The following is a 17,705-nucleotide window of genomic DNA, read 5'->3' as shown; positions in this document are numbered from 1 at the left end:
TATTGTCCAACTGCAGAATCATCATTCAGCAGGGTTTCCATTAAGAATTTGAAACTGGAAGTATGAACTTCCTGCCAATTAAATTTTGGAAGTTTTTCACTGAAATATGGAAGTTTAAACCTAGTGAATACAATATCTTTTTCCACTATTTTTCAACTAGTATGTTAAAAAATAAAATAATTTGCAACTTTAACTTGCCAAATTCACAGACTTATATTATAATAATTCATCTTTTTTAAAGACAGATTGAAATTGTTACTTTAAAAGTAATATTGACACCAGGTTTCAATATTTTGAACTTCCAAGCTTTTAACTAATAAAATAATTTTCACTTTAACTTATATTATTATAATTCATTTTACATAAAAACACTTAAACTGATTGAAATTATGACTATATAAGTAATATTGGCAAAAGGTTTTGATTTTTTTAACTTCCAAGCTTTCAACTTTGGGAGTTTTCTTCACAATTATGGAAGTTTTTGTACTTCCAAGGAATCAATTTTGGAGGTTTTAACCCATTTTATGGAGTAGTATATACTTTAAAACTTTCTTTTTAACAGAAACCCTGAGCATGTGTCTTAAACTGTGTAATGTAGATGACAGATGGCATGAGATCAGCAGATGGTTAATTTGCGGACAATTTTGTTACTCAAATGATATAAATCCACAAGTACCAACGAAATTATCCTCTTTTTTTCTATAAACCCATGAAATTTCATGCCCACGAATATAAATTATTTCACATTACTAAAGAGCATGATAACATCCATAATGTAATCCATCAATACGTCAAAGCATAGTATATCATTCATTATTTAAGCAATCTATACACTGTATATATTTTTTATAAATATATGCACTTTGTACTGTATAATATACTAACATATCATACAGTACAAAGCTCATATTTATAAAAAAAAAAAATTTCAATATTTTTTCACATTTTCGGTATTATCATCTTTAGTTCAGAATTATAAGATTTTTTTTTGATTTTTAAAAAAATGATTGAGTTTGAAAATCCTGTGCCAGTGCATCTATACACCATATTTGAATTTATAAATCGGAGGCTTAAACTCTGCATCAAACCGGTGACTTGTTTTAGATTTAACGCTTGTACTTATTCATTTAAGTTATCACTTGCTCCAAAGTCGAGAGAAAATGATATCAATGTTGTTCAGTAAATTTTGTGATCAAAATTGGTAGTTAATACGAATTGGCAAAATCAGAACTTGGGTTTAGTTTCGACAATTAAAGGGCAACAACTGCATACATCTAGCTGGTTTTCAAAAACAAAATAGTGACATGGTTTGGTGAAGTAAGGATATGGAAATGCCCAAAGAAAATACTTTAATATAATAAATGCTATCTGTTGTAGAAATTTATCAGTGAAATATAATTGATATTTCACTGTTTTAAACAGTTAAAATATCACTTTGATATTATCCAGTTTCGAATATTAAGCCCAATCTGTTAATGAAATCATATATCAGCGCTCACAGAACTGGAACACAGTCTCAATGTCATTTCTGAAAGAAGGCAATGAGCACATACAGGTAGCCAAGTTTTTCCAATAATGTCCTCAGTGCTACTTTTAGGCATATAATAAGACAGAAAATTCCTGAGTGTCCATTTTAAGATTGTAATATATATTTCATCCTGTGAACGCCAAAAGTAAATATTTCATAATGGCTACAACTCTCATGAAATATAATTTGGTATTCACTCAGTAAAATACATTATGATCATACCCTGATAAAACCCATTACCCTCTATAAATTGCGCGTTGCCGACCTGCTTCCTTGGTTGATCCCATAATTTATAGTACTTAAGCTTAAATGACCATATGACAAGGAAAACACAACAAAACACTGCTCCATACCATTTATTAAATTTTGTTATATAAAAAGATGTATGGATATAAAAAACGGAGAACTTCACACTGACTGCTCTTTGTAATGATTATACCCTCGACCATGAACATAAAACACATTTAAATTTTAGTGAACTTTATTATAACTTACAGAATGTAAAAACACAGTCATCTATTTGTTTTTCGGATATTTTATTTCATGCCAATTTTTTATTTCATGACTCAATAAAAATTTCAATAAATAAACCAGAATAGTTCAAAGACTAAAAATTCTCCGATAACCCAAGACAAACATGATTTATGGGAAAAAAATCACAGTTCGATGATTGAATGGTAGAGAGAGACGATGGATTTTTTGCAATTTTAATACTAAATATGAACACCTAAAATGAACAAAGTTACCATTCCCTACTGTCAAATGTTATAAATATATAGGTGCGAATAAGCTACGTATGTGCTTTCAGTTAAGTCGTTAATATGACTTCACTGCAGTGCTCCAGCAAGGACTTGAAAAGGGCAGGGTACCAGGTCAGAAAGGGCACTTTTTAATGCATATTGAATGAGCCTTTTTGGGGCACTTGCAAGCGCCAATGTTCAATTCTTATTGTGGCTGTGTTAGAACTACTTTCAATAGTTTATGTATACCTTGGCTTTATCTTTACTTTAGTGTCAAAATTATGTATATTTATTATTATTATTATTTTACTTATTTCTGAAAATTGACTGTCAAACAAAAGGGCAGCAGGGTGCTTCACCCTGCTATTTAGGCCTAGCTTGAGCACTGCTTCACCATTCAGAATAATTGTTAATGATATTGTCTGTTTAAACTGTATCATTTCTTAAGTCAGATTTAAGACTTCGTTCTAGTATTACGACATCTATGCAAGACCAGAAATATGTAAATGCAATCCAAGCACTTGCGCAACATGAAACATAAGTTCAAACTTGATGAGAAAGAAAATAATATTACCACGTACATTTTAATAATACAAATAGATATAACACCTATAACAACAGACATATACAACCACAGCTGTTTAACATACAGTAACACACTCCTCGCTTTACATTTTCAACACATTTAAACTAATTGTTGACTTTCTATTGGATTATTACAATTTCAGTGAACTGCTGTATGAGGAATTTTTAAGAAGAAAAGAACACCTTGAGACATTATTCTGTAGAATATGAATATCAATTTCCTAGACATGTGTCTGTCTAAAGTAGACCTGTCACCTCATATCATTTATAAGATTTAAGAGAAATTATTTAAAATTTTGTAGCAAGACAAAGAATACACATGTAAGTCTGGATTAATTGTGCTCTTGTCAAAGCCCAGTTTCATAATAAGTAGTAATTTATCTTACACAAAATGGTCATTAAATACATATTTTGTGCCCATCAAGTCCATGAAACTGGGCCTTCTTTATTTTAGGTATAAACTTTGGTAGTACGACATACAAGTTACAATCTCAAAAACACATGGTGCACAAAATTCACAGTTTTTATGTCAGTTTGTTCGACGGAATGGTGATTTGTCTGTAATTCACAATATATGCAATGACCCACTTTAAGGTATTTATCAGTTAAATAAGAAGTCTATCCACACGATCACTTGGAGTTCTTGAGTTGATTAGAGAGCCAATCGAGTCCCTCGTAAAGTCCGTCGCCACTGGTAGCGCACGTTGCCTGGATGTACCAATGTCGGTTACGTAAACCGTGAAGTCCCAATTTATCTGTAATCTCGGCTGCATTCATAGCATTGGGTAAGTCCTGGAAAAAATGTATATTGTACATTTATACCATATATGAATAACGTCACATGATAGTGATATCAAAAGATGATGTGCGCTATACAGCAACATTTAGCGCTGTTATTGTCAATATTGGGAATGGTGTTACAGTAATATTCTGTATATACATGTAGCTTTAAACTTAATATTAAAACACACACTTTTATTATCAAACCACTATAAAAATGGTAGGGTCTCCACCTATTTCGTAATTAGAGACTGGTAACCTGAACTACAGGTATTTTATTTAATCCTCAGGTCTACCAGACACTGAACAAGAGATGTAAAAGCATAAATATATATTTAGTCCTATACCTGTTTGTTAGCGAAGACGAGGAGGATGGCTTCCCGTAGTTCATCCTCTCCCAACATCCTGTTCAACTCTTCCTTGGCCTCAGGAACACGCTCTCGATCATTGCTGTCAACCACGAATATCAATCCTGAGGAATTGAAATCATGTTGATGCATGAATGTTGATGGTAGTGTTTTCAACTTATATATCACATTTTCAGTGATCTAAAGAAAATAGAGCAGGAAGCCCAAATTGGACACTTAATTTATTTAATGTTTTTACACATACAAGTACTGATGATACCATAACATTGGTCAAGATTACTTCACATTTGGAATTTGAGGTCATTTGAATATTGATTTCACCTTTTGAGTAGCAGACTCTGGAGTTTGTGTGGGCCAATGATGATCAAATACATTGTATTTTTCAAACTTTCTGTTCATTTAAGCAATTATACCAATTCGCATAAAAATAAATGAACAGAAGATTTGAACAAGAGCTGTCACAGTATGTGACGAATGCCCCCAAATGTGACATTGACCTATGAACAAGGTCAGTACATGAAAAGTCAAAAAGATCAAACAAATACATGTGGCAAGTTATTTTAAATTCTGTCCATACAAGGGAAAGTTACAGCCCGGACACGACAACCTATACTCTATGTCCTTATATGCAGCATTCCATTGTGAATAAACACCTAAGTGTGACCTTGACCTTAGAGGTAGGGCCACGGGTCTTGCACCCGACACATCGTCTTGGTAATTCAAACACATGTGCCAAGTTATTTTATAATCTGTCCATACAAGGGAAAGTTACAGCCCGAACGTGACAACCTATACTCTATGTCCTTATATTCAGCACTCCATTGTGAATAAACACTAAGTGTGACCTTGACCTAAGAAATAGGGACACTGATCTTGCACGCGACACGTCGTCTTGGTATCCCAAACACATGTGGCAAGTTATTTTAAAATCTGTCCATACAAGGAAAAGTTACATCCCGGACACGACAATCTATGTCCTTATATGCAGCATTCCATTGTGAATAAACACCTAAGTTTGACCTTGACCTTAGAGGTAGGGACACGGTTCTTGTACGTGACACGTTGTCTTGGTATGTTGAACACATGTGGCAAGTTATTTTAAAATCTGTCCATAATATTCCGAGTTATTGAGTCGGACAGACGGACGGACGGACGGACGGAGCAATTTTAATATGCCCACCTTCGGGGGCATAAAAATACTTGATCATCATTGACAAAATCTTGTTTTAATGATTATATGCATGAGGCAGGGGAGGCAACTCTTCTTTCAATGAATTCCCATGCTACAATTAAATATTATTCGATAACCCTGTTCTGTCAGAGAAGCGTTTGTGGCCAAGTGGTCTTGACTGCTCTCACAAATTATTGTGAATGTACTGAAAAGGCTCCTACTTTGGCCAGAATATTTTTCAACAGGAAAGGATCTGGTACCTTGTGGAACCAATAAAACTGCCTTAATAATTATCCATGATAACTAGATTTTCATAGCCAAATTGCCGATGATACACAACAAAGCATAGCACAATAATGTATCTGGATTTTCTTGCATAGCGGAAGCGTGTTTCCGGTCATTTGACCAGTACTGGTAAAATCCATCTTACATACCCCATGTAAGATGAGTCACGCACAACAATGCGCCACTTCTTTTCATCTATTGTATGGTTTATGAAAAATCTATTATGCCATTTTAATAAAGCGCAATCAAATATATATGTTAGCAAGACTTATAATTAAAATTGAAAATAAATTATCTTATAAAACACTATTGTTAGTTATTTAAAATTACTGCGCTCTATGACTTCAGTAAACAACGTCGCACACACGTTCTGGTGTAATTGTTCAAAAGTTCATTTTCTACATCATTTTTTTCACAAATTGATAAATTTAGATATGCAAGAAAAAATTTCAATATGTTTTTCCGGTCCGGATCGAAAAATCCGACCCTCGGGCACGCTACGTGGCCGGTATCTCAGAAAGCCTCATTACCGGCTTACGCACGTGCCCTCAGGTCAGATTTTTCTATCCATACCGGAAACACATGATAGATACTTATAATCCAACAATGCATTTATCTCAGCCTACCTTGTGTGTTCTGGAAGTAATGTCTCCACAGAGGTCTGATTTTATCCTGACCACCCACATCCCAAACTGTGAAACTGATGTTCTTATACTCGACTGTCTCAACATTAAAACCTACAAAAGAACAAGCATAGTATATTACTTCAAAAACTGAGGAGGGTAATAGGCCGTAAGTGATAATTTGATGAATGACATTCAGCACCCAATTGTACAAAACTTGAAAAGTTGCCCAAATGTTATCTTTTAAGTTATTTTCACAATTAAATAAATTGACTGGTTAATAATTATTACTGGTTAATAATTATTACTGGACAACTTTTGACAAAATGGTAATCAGTTTCGCTTACTTTGATCAAAACAAAAAACCAACATGCTTTATACTTACCGGTACTATAGTCATCAACTTTCAATTATATACTAAGCATTCATTTGAAACCAAATATGATTTAATAACCAATTATGATTAAATTTTACTATTCAATATTTGATTATAGGGGTCATTTAGGGTAGGAATATTTTCTTAAATCTTAAACCTACAGGTAAATATACATGTACTTAAAAGTATTTAAGAAATCTGTAAAGCTAATGGCAGAAACTACGCAATAAATGTCTTTACAACGTAGTTTTGCCAAAAATGGGATTAGCTTGGTTCTGAAAAGTTACGATTTTAATTCTTACTATCTTAATTGAAACGGGGTCCAGCACTTTAAAACTATATGTTAGTAATTTACTTTATTATGGTATCAGAAAATGAAGTTAGGTGCCTTACCTATAGTGGGAATGGTGGTGACAATTTCTCCTAGCTTAAGTTTATACAGGATGGTGGTTTTTCCTGCGGCGTCGAGCCCGACCATCAATATTCTCATCTCTTTCTTTCCGAAGAGTGAGGAAAACAGCTTTCCAAACATATTACCCATGGTTGCAGGCTGGGGGATCTAACCTGTAATCAGAAAATATAATGGATTTTCATTATTCATTTTTTATAGAAATTTGTTTATTTCGAGATGTACGATTGTTAAACATTTTTTTGTTTGAATATGTTATTCCATGTCATACAGTCGATATAAGCAGAAGTAAGTAAACCCTGCCTGGGTAAAATGCATTCTTTTAAGGCTTGCTCAAATTCTGGAATTTATATACAGGGTATGTTGAATAAAACTGACGCCAAATGCTTAAAGTGACACTCTTATTCAAAATCAATACATACACATGTGATGTATAACAAACATCAATTTTAAGTAATACACCTTCAACTACTTCCTAAGTAATGCATTTATGGTAAATATAAATTATTGATAACAAGACTGTGCGCGTGTATTAAATACCGGTAGCTGAATATGCAAAAATATTAAATGATTGGTGAGTGCTTATAAATTTACTTTGATCTACTATCGTCTCATAAGGTAGTATTACAGTGTTTTCAGCACCTTTATTTCAAATCAAACTTGGTATCCTTCATCAATACCTTTGTTTTCGACATTTATTCATCCTTTTTGGTATAAACGTTACTAACGGTTTAAGAAAAATGCATAAAACATCAATTTTTGAACTTCTATATAAAAACTTGTGATCTAATTTTTTGCATAATTATCATTAAACACACCACTTGGAATGCAAGGACTACTGTGATTTTTAGCTCTACTGACCAAAGGCCAGAAGAGCTTATGCGATGGTAATGTGTACATAGTGTGTGCGTCTGTGCGTCCGTGCACCTGTAAACAATTTCTTGTTAACGCGATACAGTCTTTAGTTTTTATTGTACCTCGATGAAACTTGTACAGTATTTAGATATCAATAAGAGCTTGGTTCCTTTCAAAAACCATATCCACATATGCATGCCTAGATTATGGGTGTTAAAAGTTTTGAATTAAAGAAATGCTATTTTTAGTAAACTTAGTTTTAGCCATGCTTGTCTGCATGAGCAAATTCTATTTTTAGCCAAGTTTGCATGTACATATGTACATGTAAATTCAAGTCTAGGACTAAGGGAGAGAATTTGCTTTTTGTACTGCAGTTGATTTTGTGAATTACTCTGCCCTGTTCTTGTTGAAAGCCCAAAGGCCATTTTTTTAGCTCTAAGTGTCTGTAGTTTGCGCATTCATCTTAACAAAATTGGTTGTTCAAGTTCTGCACCTGGGGTCATTACTGGCCCCACCCAGGGTTCACAAGTTTTGTAAAATTAAATTGGGATAGGTTTGAAAATCTTTTCGTGTGTTTTTGCATCCATCTCAGCACAATTGCTTGTAAATGTTTGTTCAAATTGATCAATGGTGTCCTCGGATGCCCTTGACCTTTTGACCAACTTTTTTTTTACATTTTTAAAACTACAGAAATTTGAAAATGTTTTCAGGTAACCCAAACACAAAATGTGAACTATATGTCTGTTGCCTTTAACCCATACATACATGCTCTGGATTTAAAGAGCCATGCCAGTAGAGCATAGGCCCTTTTGGGCCTCTTGTTAACTTTTAGTACGCCTTTTTGTTATTCAGAACTTAATTTAAGTCGATAACGTGCAGGGCTTCCATTTAGAACTTGAAACTGAAAGTATGAACTTCCTGTGAATCACTTTTGGAAGTTTTACACTTAACTATGGAAGTTTAAGTCTCCATAATACAATATCTTTTTCAACTATTTTTCAACAAATATATTAAAAGTCAAATAATTTTCACTTTAACTTATATTATTATAATTCATTTTACTTAAAAACACTTAAACTGATTGAAATTATGACTATAAAAGTAATATTGACAAAAGGTTTTGATTTTTTTAACTTTCAAGCTTTCAACTTTGGGAGTTTTCTTCAAAATTATAGAAGTTTTTGTACTTCCAAGAATCAATTTAGGAAGTTTAAACCCATTACTAGGGAGTAATATACTTCCAAACTTCCTTTACCAGAAGCCCTGAATGTGATTAACATTGCTATTAACTTTTAAACAAAATATATGATAATGTCCTCATACATTTACATATAATACGTACACCTGAAACAGGTATTCTCAAATCTTGTTACAAATACTGAAGATGACAATCCATTCCACGGCAGTAAATATTTGAAAGAACTTTATCAACGTTGTTAACTATTAAATTTCTGAACAAGAACCATTGTCAGTGAATGCATTTGCAACTGTCTTCAACTGTATTCATTCACAAAGTTGTTCTTAACCATGGCTTTGTCATTAACCAGCTATCCCCTGTTTATTATTTCAGGCAATATTCTTGAATGTTAGACGAGATGCCACACATACATCAGCAATGTGATTGACCTGGCAGCTGAGGAGCTGAAACCATTATGGCGAAGGTTTTTGAGCTGCCTAGGCCCCCAATGGGAGTAAAAGCCTTTTTAGAAGCCCATTTGAGGGCTCTGGCTTCAAATTTGAAGCCAACTGGAGTGTCAATACTAAAGACAAAGAAAATAACTTAGATTTCCCTGGAGACATCAGATCTGCTGACAAATCAAATCCGTGATACATGTCAGTGCTCTGGCCCCAGCCCGATTTTGAAAAGGGCTGCGAGTTAGGTCAGAAAGGCACTTTTGATGCGCATTGAATGGGGGAACTTGCAAGGGCCAATATTCAATTCTTAGTACCGTTATATGTGTTAATTGCAACTATCTTAAAGCTATTTTTTACTTCTGTGGCAAAATTATGTATATTTATGATTTGTATACTTATTTCTGAAAATTGACTGCAAAACAAAAGGGCACAGGGGGTAGTAGTAAAAAGGCAGCAGGTTGTCAGATAAGGCCAGCTATTTAGGCCTAGCTGGAGCAATGTATCATGCACACTGACCACTAAGCCAGTATTTTAACAGGATATAACTGAATACCAAACAATGAGGTGGTTTTTCTATTATTTTTATTTTTACAGCTATATGAATGCATTTTATACAAAAAGAAATAAATAATACAACAAGTCAAAATTAATTGTTCGCAGAACACAAACATTCATTAAATCTTTGTATGTATGTGAATGGTATCATTTCATTGTTACAGCATGAGTGGCCAAAATGGTGAAAGTACTTGAACATATAAATGTTTTCAATTACAATTTAAGTTATCCATTATTTAAAGAACTTTTATCGCAACTGTCTACGTCAAAATGTTTGGCAAATGAGAATAATTTAATTCATTGTGGTTTTAGTGAAAATTATACATGATTAAATTAGGAAGCCTCAACTCAAATTTGCACAGTGCCCCCATTTACTGGACATCTTCATACATATGAAAAGAATAATCATAGACACAGATTTTGCTGAAAAAACATAATGCAATGGAATCATTGTGGATGTTCGTTTCCAAGGGATCAATAATCTATCTTTTTGGTCAATATTTCTTATCAATTGTACATAACGAAATTCAAAAAATAATAATAATGAAAGCAAGCAGTCTCTTGAAATCTGATTTCAAAAATAATTCTGTATGTGGTCAAGTTTTCTTATCATTTGTGCCATACAAAGAATTTTCCAAAATGATTTGGAAAAAAAAGCATTTTCAATCTGATGTAAAACTGTGAAAAAGCTTCACTGAATGTTCATTTCAGACCCGGATAAAATGAATAATAATATGTACAATTCCTTATGTTGCCAATATGTTAATGATTTAATTCTACATGTATTTCATCCTAACCATTCAACATATTAGATATAATAATCTGAGTCTGTTGTAAGATTGTCCTGGAATGCATTTATTTTTACAGGTAGGAGTTATGTGAAATGAAAATGGAACATTTGCTATAATATACCATAGTTTCCAAAGCAAAAAACAACAAACATTCTTATGCAAGAGATAACAAATTCTAAGTTTCGAAAAAAGTTACCAGTACACTTCATGCTTGAAAGACCTATATTACAAATGAAAAAATGTTTATGTTGGTTTATTTACTTGAACAATTATAAGTGTAGTGATTACCTACATTTAACTTATAATGATAAACACAATTCAAAATGACATTTAATGCAATGTGAATTCACCATATAAGTCAACAAAGTAACAGGCATATATGTGTACCTATAATACATGAAAAAATAACACATTTTAGCATGTACAAATACAGTTCTCTGTGGAGCCTACCAGTTTATTCATAATCTAAAAAAATCCAGGCAGTAGTGTGCATTCACTTCGATTTCTGACAAGATTCATTTCTTGTTTACAATGAATTTCTTTGAAGTGAGCTTACAACTGGCAAAATAACAGCATTCACATAAAAACTGTTTCATTCAGACTTACAATCAACCTATCATTTTGCCAGAATTTCTTTTTATTCAGCGTTTAAAATTTGACATTTTTCAGATCAAGAAATCTTTTAATCTCGTAAACAAAGGGCTTAAAAATTAAAAATAAAATAGAAGTTCAGTTTTTCAAAAGAATAAATCAATCTATTGGCCAATCAAAACATAAACACTTCTTTCAAATATATTCACTTTATCACTCACTCGTCCAATGTCACTCTGACAAATCTATTATCTAACTAATCCCAGTTATTTTGAGTTCTTCAACTGACCAGAAAGCCAATCAAGTCCCTCGTAAAGTCCATCCCCGCTTGTAGCGCACGTTGCCTGGATGTACCAGTTACGGTTTCTCAAAGAGTGAAGACCCAGCTTGTCTGTGATCTCCGCAGCGTTCATTGCGTTTGGTAAATCCTGAAAAAAAGCATAACATGGCATTTAAGAAACATGATCCAGAAACATCCATTTGATAGGCTCCATCATATTTGCTGCTAGAAGAACTGCCATGGGTCCACATGATACAGTGCTTCAAGCTAGTAAAGTTGCTCTGACAGAAAATAAAAGTTAAAAGGATATTTCACTTCATACAAAGTCATCAAAAAAAGACTTGGATGACAAGCCTGAATTCTTACATTAGTGCTTTGCATCAATATCTTGAACAAGCCCTGCTATATAAACCCAGATTATGAACAAGCAGGGCTTGCTGGTTTGTGCAAATTTTGACCTCTGAATTGTCAAAATTAACTGAGCCTGTAAGCCCTGTACTACAATAAATGCTTTACAGGCCTACTCAAATTCAAGATGTCACATAGCAGGGCTTTTTAAAAGCTTGGTATATACCCAAAACCTTTAAAATTGGTGGGTGGAAACAACTTAAACTGTCATAAGGCAAAAAAAAAAAAAATTGTTTAGGGTAACCTTCCCAAAATTTCTAGGTAGGGTAGGTAGGGATTTTTTATATTTTTTTATTATTTGATTTTAAAATCTGTCATAAGTTCAGAGTGTTTTCTTGCATATGGCAGTCTTTCCTACATTACTGTCATTGCCTGACTTTGTTTTATTATATAAACAATAATTCTGATTAAAATCTGCATTTATCCGCCCTTCGTAACTCTCTATTCGCTAACGAATACTTTTTTGCTCAGAAACGGAAAAAATAGTTAGGGTCGGCGCATTTTTATAGGTAGGGTTGGGTTACCCGAAACGGACATATTTTCTTTTTAGGCCTTACATAATATTTTTGTTAAAACAATAAAATACATGCAATACACAAACAAAATTGTATGCCGACTGATAAGCTTACTCTTATCCCGCTATATACAAAATGTACACGAGGCTCTAACTCGACACACACAAGCATTTTGACATTGGTATAACATGAACTTTGTTTTAGGCTTACATAAAAAATTTGAAACTGGAAGTATGAACTCCTGTCCATCAATATTGGAAGTTTTTCATCGAAACTTGGAAGGTTAAGTCTACCGAATACAATAAAAAATCCACTATTTTTCAAATAGCATTTAAAAAAAACAAGTATTTTGCATCTATTACATGCCATATTCACAGATTTATATTATTATAATTCTTGTTACTTCCAAGACTTATTGAAATTGTGACCATAAAAATAATATCGACACCAGGTTTTGATATTTTGATAGTCCCAAGTTTTCAACTTTGGAAGTTTTCTTCAAGATTATAAAGTTTTTGTACTTCCAAGGAATCAATTTTTGAAGTTTTAACGTATTTTTAGGAAGTTATATTCTTCCAAACTTCTTTTTATAGAAGCCCTGACATATTTTAGTTACAGCAAAGGTTAAAGATTCCTCAAGACTCTGCCAAACTAGTTCTAAGTTAAATTTTGTTTTGATAAACATATGAATTTTTTTTACTACATTTCCATGAATTAACTACAGTGTGTGTGTGGGGGTGTGTGAGTGAGTGTTTGTGTTTGTACCTGTTTGTTAGCGAACACTAGCAGTGTGGCCTCCCTCAGCTCATCCTCATTTAACATTCTAGATAACTCATCCTTCGCCTCATTTGCGCGCTCACGGTCATTGCTGTCCACCACAAAGATCAGACCTGAAGCATGAAAAGATAGAGAGGTGATTTTTGTTTAAGTTAAATGAGGTTAACATTTTTAAATGCTGTGATCCTATTATGACAAGGATTTTGAAGTTGACAACTGCCTTGAGACAAGAAATCAGGTCCAATAGCGTTGTTATCACTGCTGACTGCTAAACGTCTGAAACCATTTCAACAATGGGTTTGGTGGTGCTTTAGACTAGTGTTGTGCAGATGATCGATTATAATAGACAATCGATCGGAAAGGCCTGCGTTGGATCGTGAAATTTGAACAATCGATTATAGAAACAAGGGACGTAACCGCTACAGACTAATTTACTTATTTCTGGTTAATACTAGTTTATGTTGAAATGTTAAGGTGTTACTATGTTAAGTTATGTACTCATATTCTTATCAAGTCAGTAAGTCACTACAGTACCTCATTACAAATTTTCTTTGTAATTTATCTGCTAAAGGATTGGTTCTCAACTTCTTATACTTGTTGTTTAAACCATGTGTCACACCAAATGTAAGAAAAAAATTAGAGCCTGTGGTCTCATGTTCTCTAATAGTAACATGTAAACACTCAAAGATAGTCGCATTCTGAATAAATAATGTAATTTATACAAGAAAATCTAAAAACAATATTCAAGGGAACATTGGTGGTTAAAACTGGTGTATTAACTGTATCTGTATGCATTAAATATGATGACCAAAGATAATTAAATAATGATTAAATCGATTAATAATCGATCATTGATCAGTTTCATAAACCGATTATCAATAGTAATTTTTCTGTCTGATTCCCAACACTACTTTAGACCCTAAATGGGGGTGAAGCACTCTGCCAGCGAAACGAAACTGACTTATTTGAAGCCCTTTTAATGGTCCTACTGACTTTAAATTTGAAGTAAATTGAAGTGTCAATTCAAATGACAAAGCAAAAAACTAATGAACCCAGGTTAATAAATCAGAAAATAGAATTGTTATGGTCCCTAGAGCAGTTGGATTGGCAGACAAATCACATCCCTAAATCATTTTAATTTGAACCTAAAATTTTGGTCATGTTGAATTCAAGGAACCCCTTAGCCTTAATGAAAATGTTACTAAGAGAGCCTACCTTGTGTGTTCTGGAAGTAGTGTCTCCACAGTGGTCTGATTTTATCCTGACCGCCCACATCCCAAACTGTGAAACTAATGTTCTTATACTCGACTGTCTCTACGTTGAAACCTGAAAAATATATAACATACAGTGAAGTGTGTGATACAGACATTTCTGGCAGCAAAAGAAGGAAAAGAATACTAAATCAAATTTAAATGAATTGTTTATCCGAATTTCATAAAGCAATTAGCTAGATACATGTTAAAATGTTGACTACCATGAATGCTAAATGAAAATCCACTGGAAATGGCATTTTTCCAATCACACTTTAAATGACACCTGCATTTTCATCTTAAAAATTGGTCAATATTGGAGCATTACCATTGCACAATACTTACCAATAGTAGGAATGGTGGTTACAATTTCTCCTAGTTTCAGTTTGTACAGGATGGTGGTTTTACCCGCAGCATCAAGCCCGACCATCAATATTCTCATCTCTTTTTTCCCAAACAAACTGGAAAACATCTTTGCAAACACACCTCCCATTGTGGAAACTTGTGTGTAGTACCTACAGACAGAACAATAAAATATTACATGCATGTTCTGCACTCCACTGCCATAATTAGAGCTATTGAACTAGAAATATCATCCAAGTGTCAAGTTAATGAAGAATATGACAGGCAAATGCAGTGCAATACATCTGTGATTGTGTACTAATGTTAGAAAAGCATACAAGTTGAAAATTGAACTTGGTTAAAATTAGCAGAAATATATACATGTACATTTATAAGTTGGATGAACAGTACATACCTGTCAATTTTCCATGACGAAAAACCATGATCAACAGAACATTGTTGTTACTCTCACAAAGAAACACATTCTTTCCTCTTATATGTACGGATAATTTATAGAAACATGCCATGATGGTTGATCTCAGTTCAGAACATTTTTTAACCCATAAGCTAGGCTGTAATTTTATTTATTTCCAAATATATTCAATAATCATTGTAGTTAATGAAATAAGTAATTTTCATCCATTTTTTGCAAGCATTATAAAAAAATGTGTGGATGAGTCGTGATAACATTTTGTGAATATTTGTTGATATTGATTAATTCTTCATGAAATGATAATGACATCAGACTGCTTGTCATATTTTAAAAATGAGAAGCGAATGATAGGACCCATTGCTGATATGTCCCAGGCTGGCAGATGATAGGGCCCAGTTCTGCAGACCATATGGCCAAGATTTGAAAACAATAGTATGCCCAGATTTAGAGACCAATCAACATTATTGATCCTCCGATATATGCCATTTCAGATCATCCAAGCATGTATCGAATCAGCAGTTCTGGGCTGTAAGGCTGCAAACCTTCGCTGTTTAGTTTTTCTATCTAGACTGTATGTTCTGTCTATCTCAGCCATAAGGTCTTTCTGTTTCATCCCAAGACCTTGGCCATATCAGCGATGGGCTGTATCATTTGTATACCCTCGTAACTTGCTAAATTGCATACATAATACTATCATGTTAGAAAGGTATTCATAAGCACCACTTACATGCATGGAAATTTGACAGGTCGGTATTGAGATAAAAGAAAATACTTTTTTTTATACAGCAACGCATTTTCAACAGAATTAATACATCGACATGTTACTGCAATGATTAATTTGTGAGCAGTTCCTGCCCTGGAATAAATTTCCCACTCAATATACTAACAAGGGTAGTCTAAATTTCATTATCTATTCTTTGAGCAAGTTTTTTTTTAAAACTAAAAACAACAAGAAACCTCTCAGATAAATAAAATTTAACACTAAAATGTTTGACACTAAACTAGTGTTACTAACAGCATTGACTACCACGTAATCCTTGTGAACTAGTCAAAACAAAATCCGGAATCACCGGCCAATTGGCTGGTTTACCCCACCCACTTTACGAGGAAGTAAACAGATCACAGAAACAATCCATTTAAAGCCAGTTTCATAACAAATGTTATTTTCTATATCATGATTTACCTTTCGTGATAAAATTTATATAATATGGTCCCTTGGATAGTGGTTTTAAACAACTAACGTGCTGTTTAATTAAATTCTCTTAGCGACAAAAGCTTATCGAGCTGTCAAAATGGCGGACGTGGAGAGAATTTCGTTGCACATGCCACGTCAATATCCCGATGAGGGATACGAGTAATTGACTAATACAACCACCCCTGCATGACGTCAAAAGACGAGGAGGATTTCCCAATAATTAAAACAAATATTTAGCTTATTTCCTCTTGCACATTTGCTGTACTCTTAAAAATAAAATAAACAGCGAGAAATGAAAAATGATAATCATTTTACAAATGTTTTTTTATTGTTAATCAAATAATCAACAAATTCAAACCACGCTGACCTAGGAATTCCCTGTACTCGGGGTCTCCTGAATAAAAAATGCGCGAAAATACAAACGCATGATTACCCTGAATTCTCGAAACAAAGAAGTTTAAAATCTTATCAAATTTTATTGTCCCTTTTTGAAAACATCAAGGCAAACATATGGCGCTGATGTTTGCCATTTCGTGTTTTCATTTTCGCGGCGAATTAACGAAAGTGCGAAACCCCGCCACCTGGGAGTAGGATTTAAAGTGGCAGTACTATTAAAGTGGTTTTAAATAGTCCCAGTCGCCACATAAACTGTGTAAAACGCAAAGTGGCGGGGCGGCATGCTTCCGTTAGGCATGCACAAAAACCGTATAAAGACAATCCGCTGCATTTTCATTCCCACTGACAGGTGAAAATGCTCCGAAGCGCGTGGCGAAAATGCGCCAAGAAGGGTAGTAATGTCAGGTGCGTCCAGGTTTCCTGGTTCATTGTTTGGGTTGAAAAACGTCCTCGATTCGGTGATTATAACCATAGTTTTCCTTATGTTAAAACGATATTTTTTAGAAACGACCCTATGCGCCGAATGAAGAGCAATTGCTTATTTACGATGACGCTTGTTTTAGATGAAAATCATAGCCGTATTAAAATATCTCTTGAAAACAACGCACGTTCTTATACCGTTCTCTTTCGTGTAATTCTCATTTGAATTACCGTGATTTGGTGACAATCAAAGGTATTGTTATCGTTTTCCGAGTGCAGATCGCAAGTTTTGGAGATAGATCAGCACATTTAAGAAAATGCTTAATGATTCATTCTGGTAATTTTATGAACCCAGATTCGTCCCAAATTTGGTTAATCTATGGAACACTTTAATAAC

General features: G+C 33.7%; 1 protein-coding gene across 1 annotated transcript; it reads right to left on the bottom strand.

Annotated features, from left to right (window-relative positions):
- Window positions 1–1,870: 1,870 nt before the first annotated feature.
- On the bottom strand, window positions 1,871–16,635 carry LOC128226542 (uncharacterized). Its single transcript, XM_052936477.1, has 9 exons — window positions 16,481–16,635; window positions 14,868–15,037; window positions 14,488–14,598; window positions 13,261–13,385; window positions 11,565–11,720; window positions 6,850–7,015; window positions 6,084–6,194; window positions 3,981–4,105; window positions 1,871–3,645 (listed from the first exon to the last, which is right to left on the bottom strand). The coding sequence occupies exons 2-9, from the start codon at window positions 15,013–15,015 to the stop codon at window positions 3,484–3,486; spliced, it is 1,104 nt and encodes a 367-aa protein (XP_052792437.1). The 5' UTR covers window positions 15,016–15,037; window positions 16,481–16,635; the 3' UTR covers window positions 1,871–3,483.
- Between the last annotated feature and the right edge of the window lie 1,070 nt (window positions 16,636–17,705).

The sequence above is a fragment of the Mya arenaria genome, chromosome 1 (genome assembly GCF_026914265.1).
Source record: "Mya arenaria isolate MELC-2E11 chromosome 1, ASM2691426v1".
NCBI classification, from domain to species: Eukaryota; Metazoa; Mollusca; class Bivalvia; order Myida; family Myidae; genus Mya; species Mya arenaria.
This window is presented reverse-complemented; position numbering and strand designations above follow the sequence as displayed.

Bases quoted from the DNA above. Each gene is read 5' to 3' on its own strand.
- LOC128226542 (XM_052936477.1), bottom strand. From the start codon at position 15,015: ATGGGAGGTGTGTTTGCAAAGATGTTTTCCAGTTTGTTTGGGAAAAAA. The intron at 14,599-14,867 runs GTAAGTATTGTG...TATATTTTTCAG, and splicing joins AACCACCATTCCTACTATTG to GTTTCAACGTAGAGACAGTC. The intron at 7,016-11,564 runs AAATAACTGGGA...ATTACAGGTTAG, and splicing joins CTGGTCAGTTGAAGAACTCA to ATCCCCCAGCCTGCAACCAT.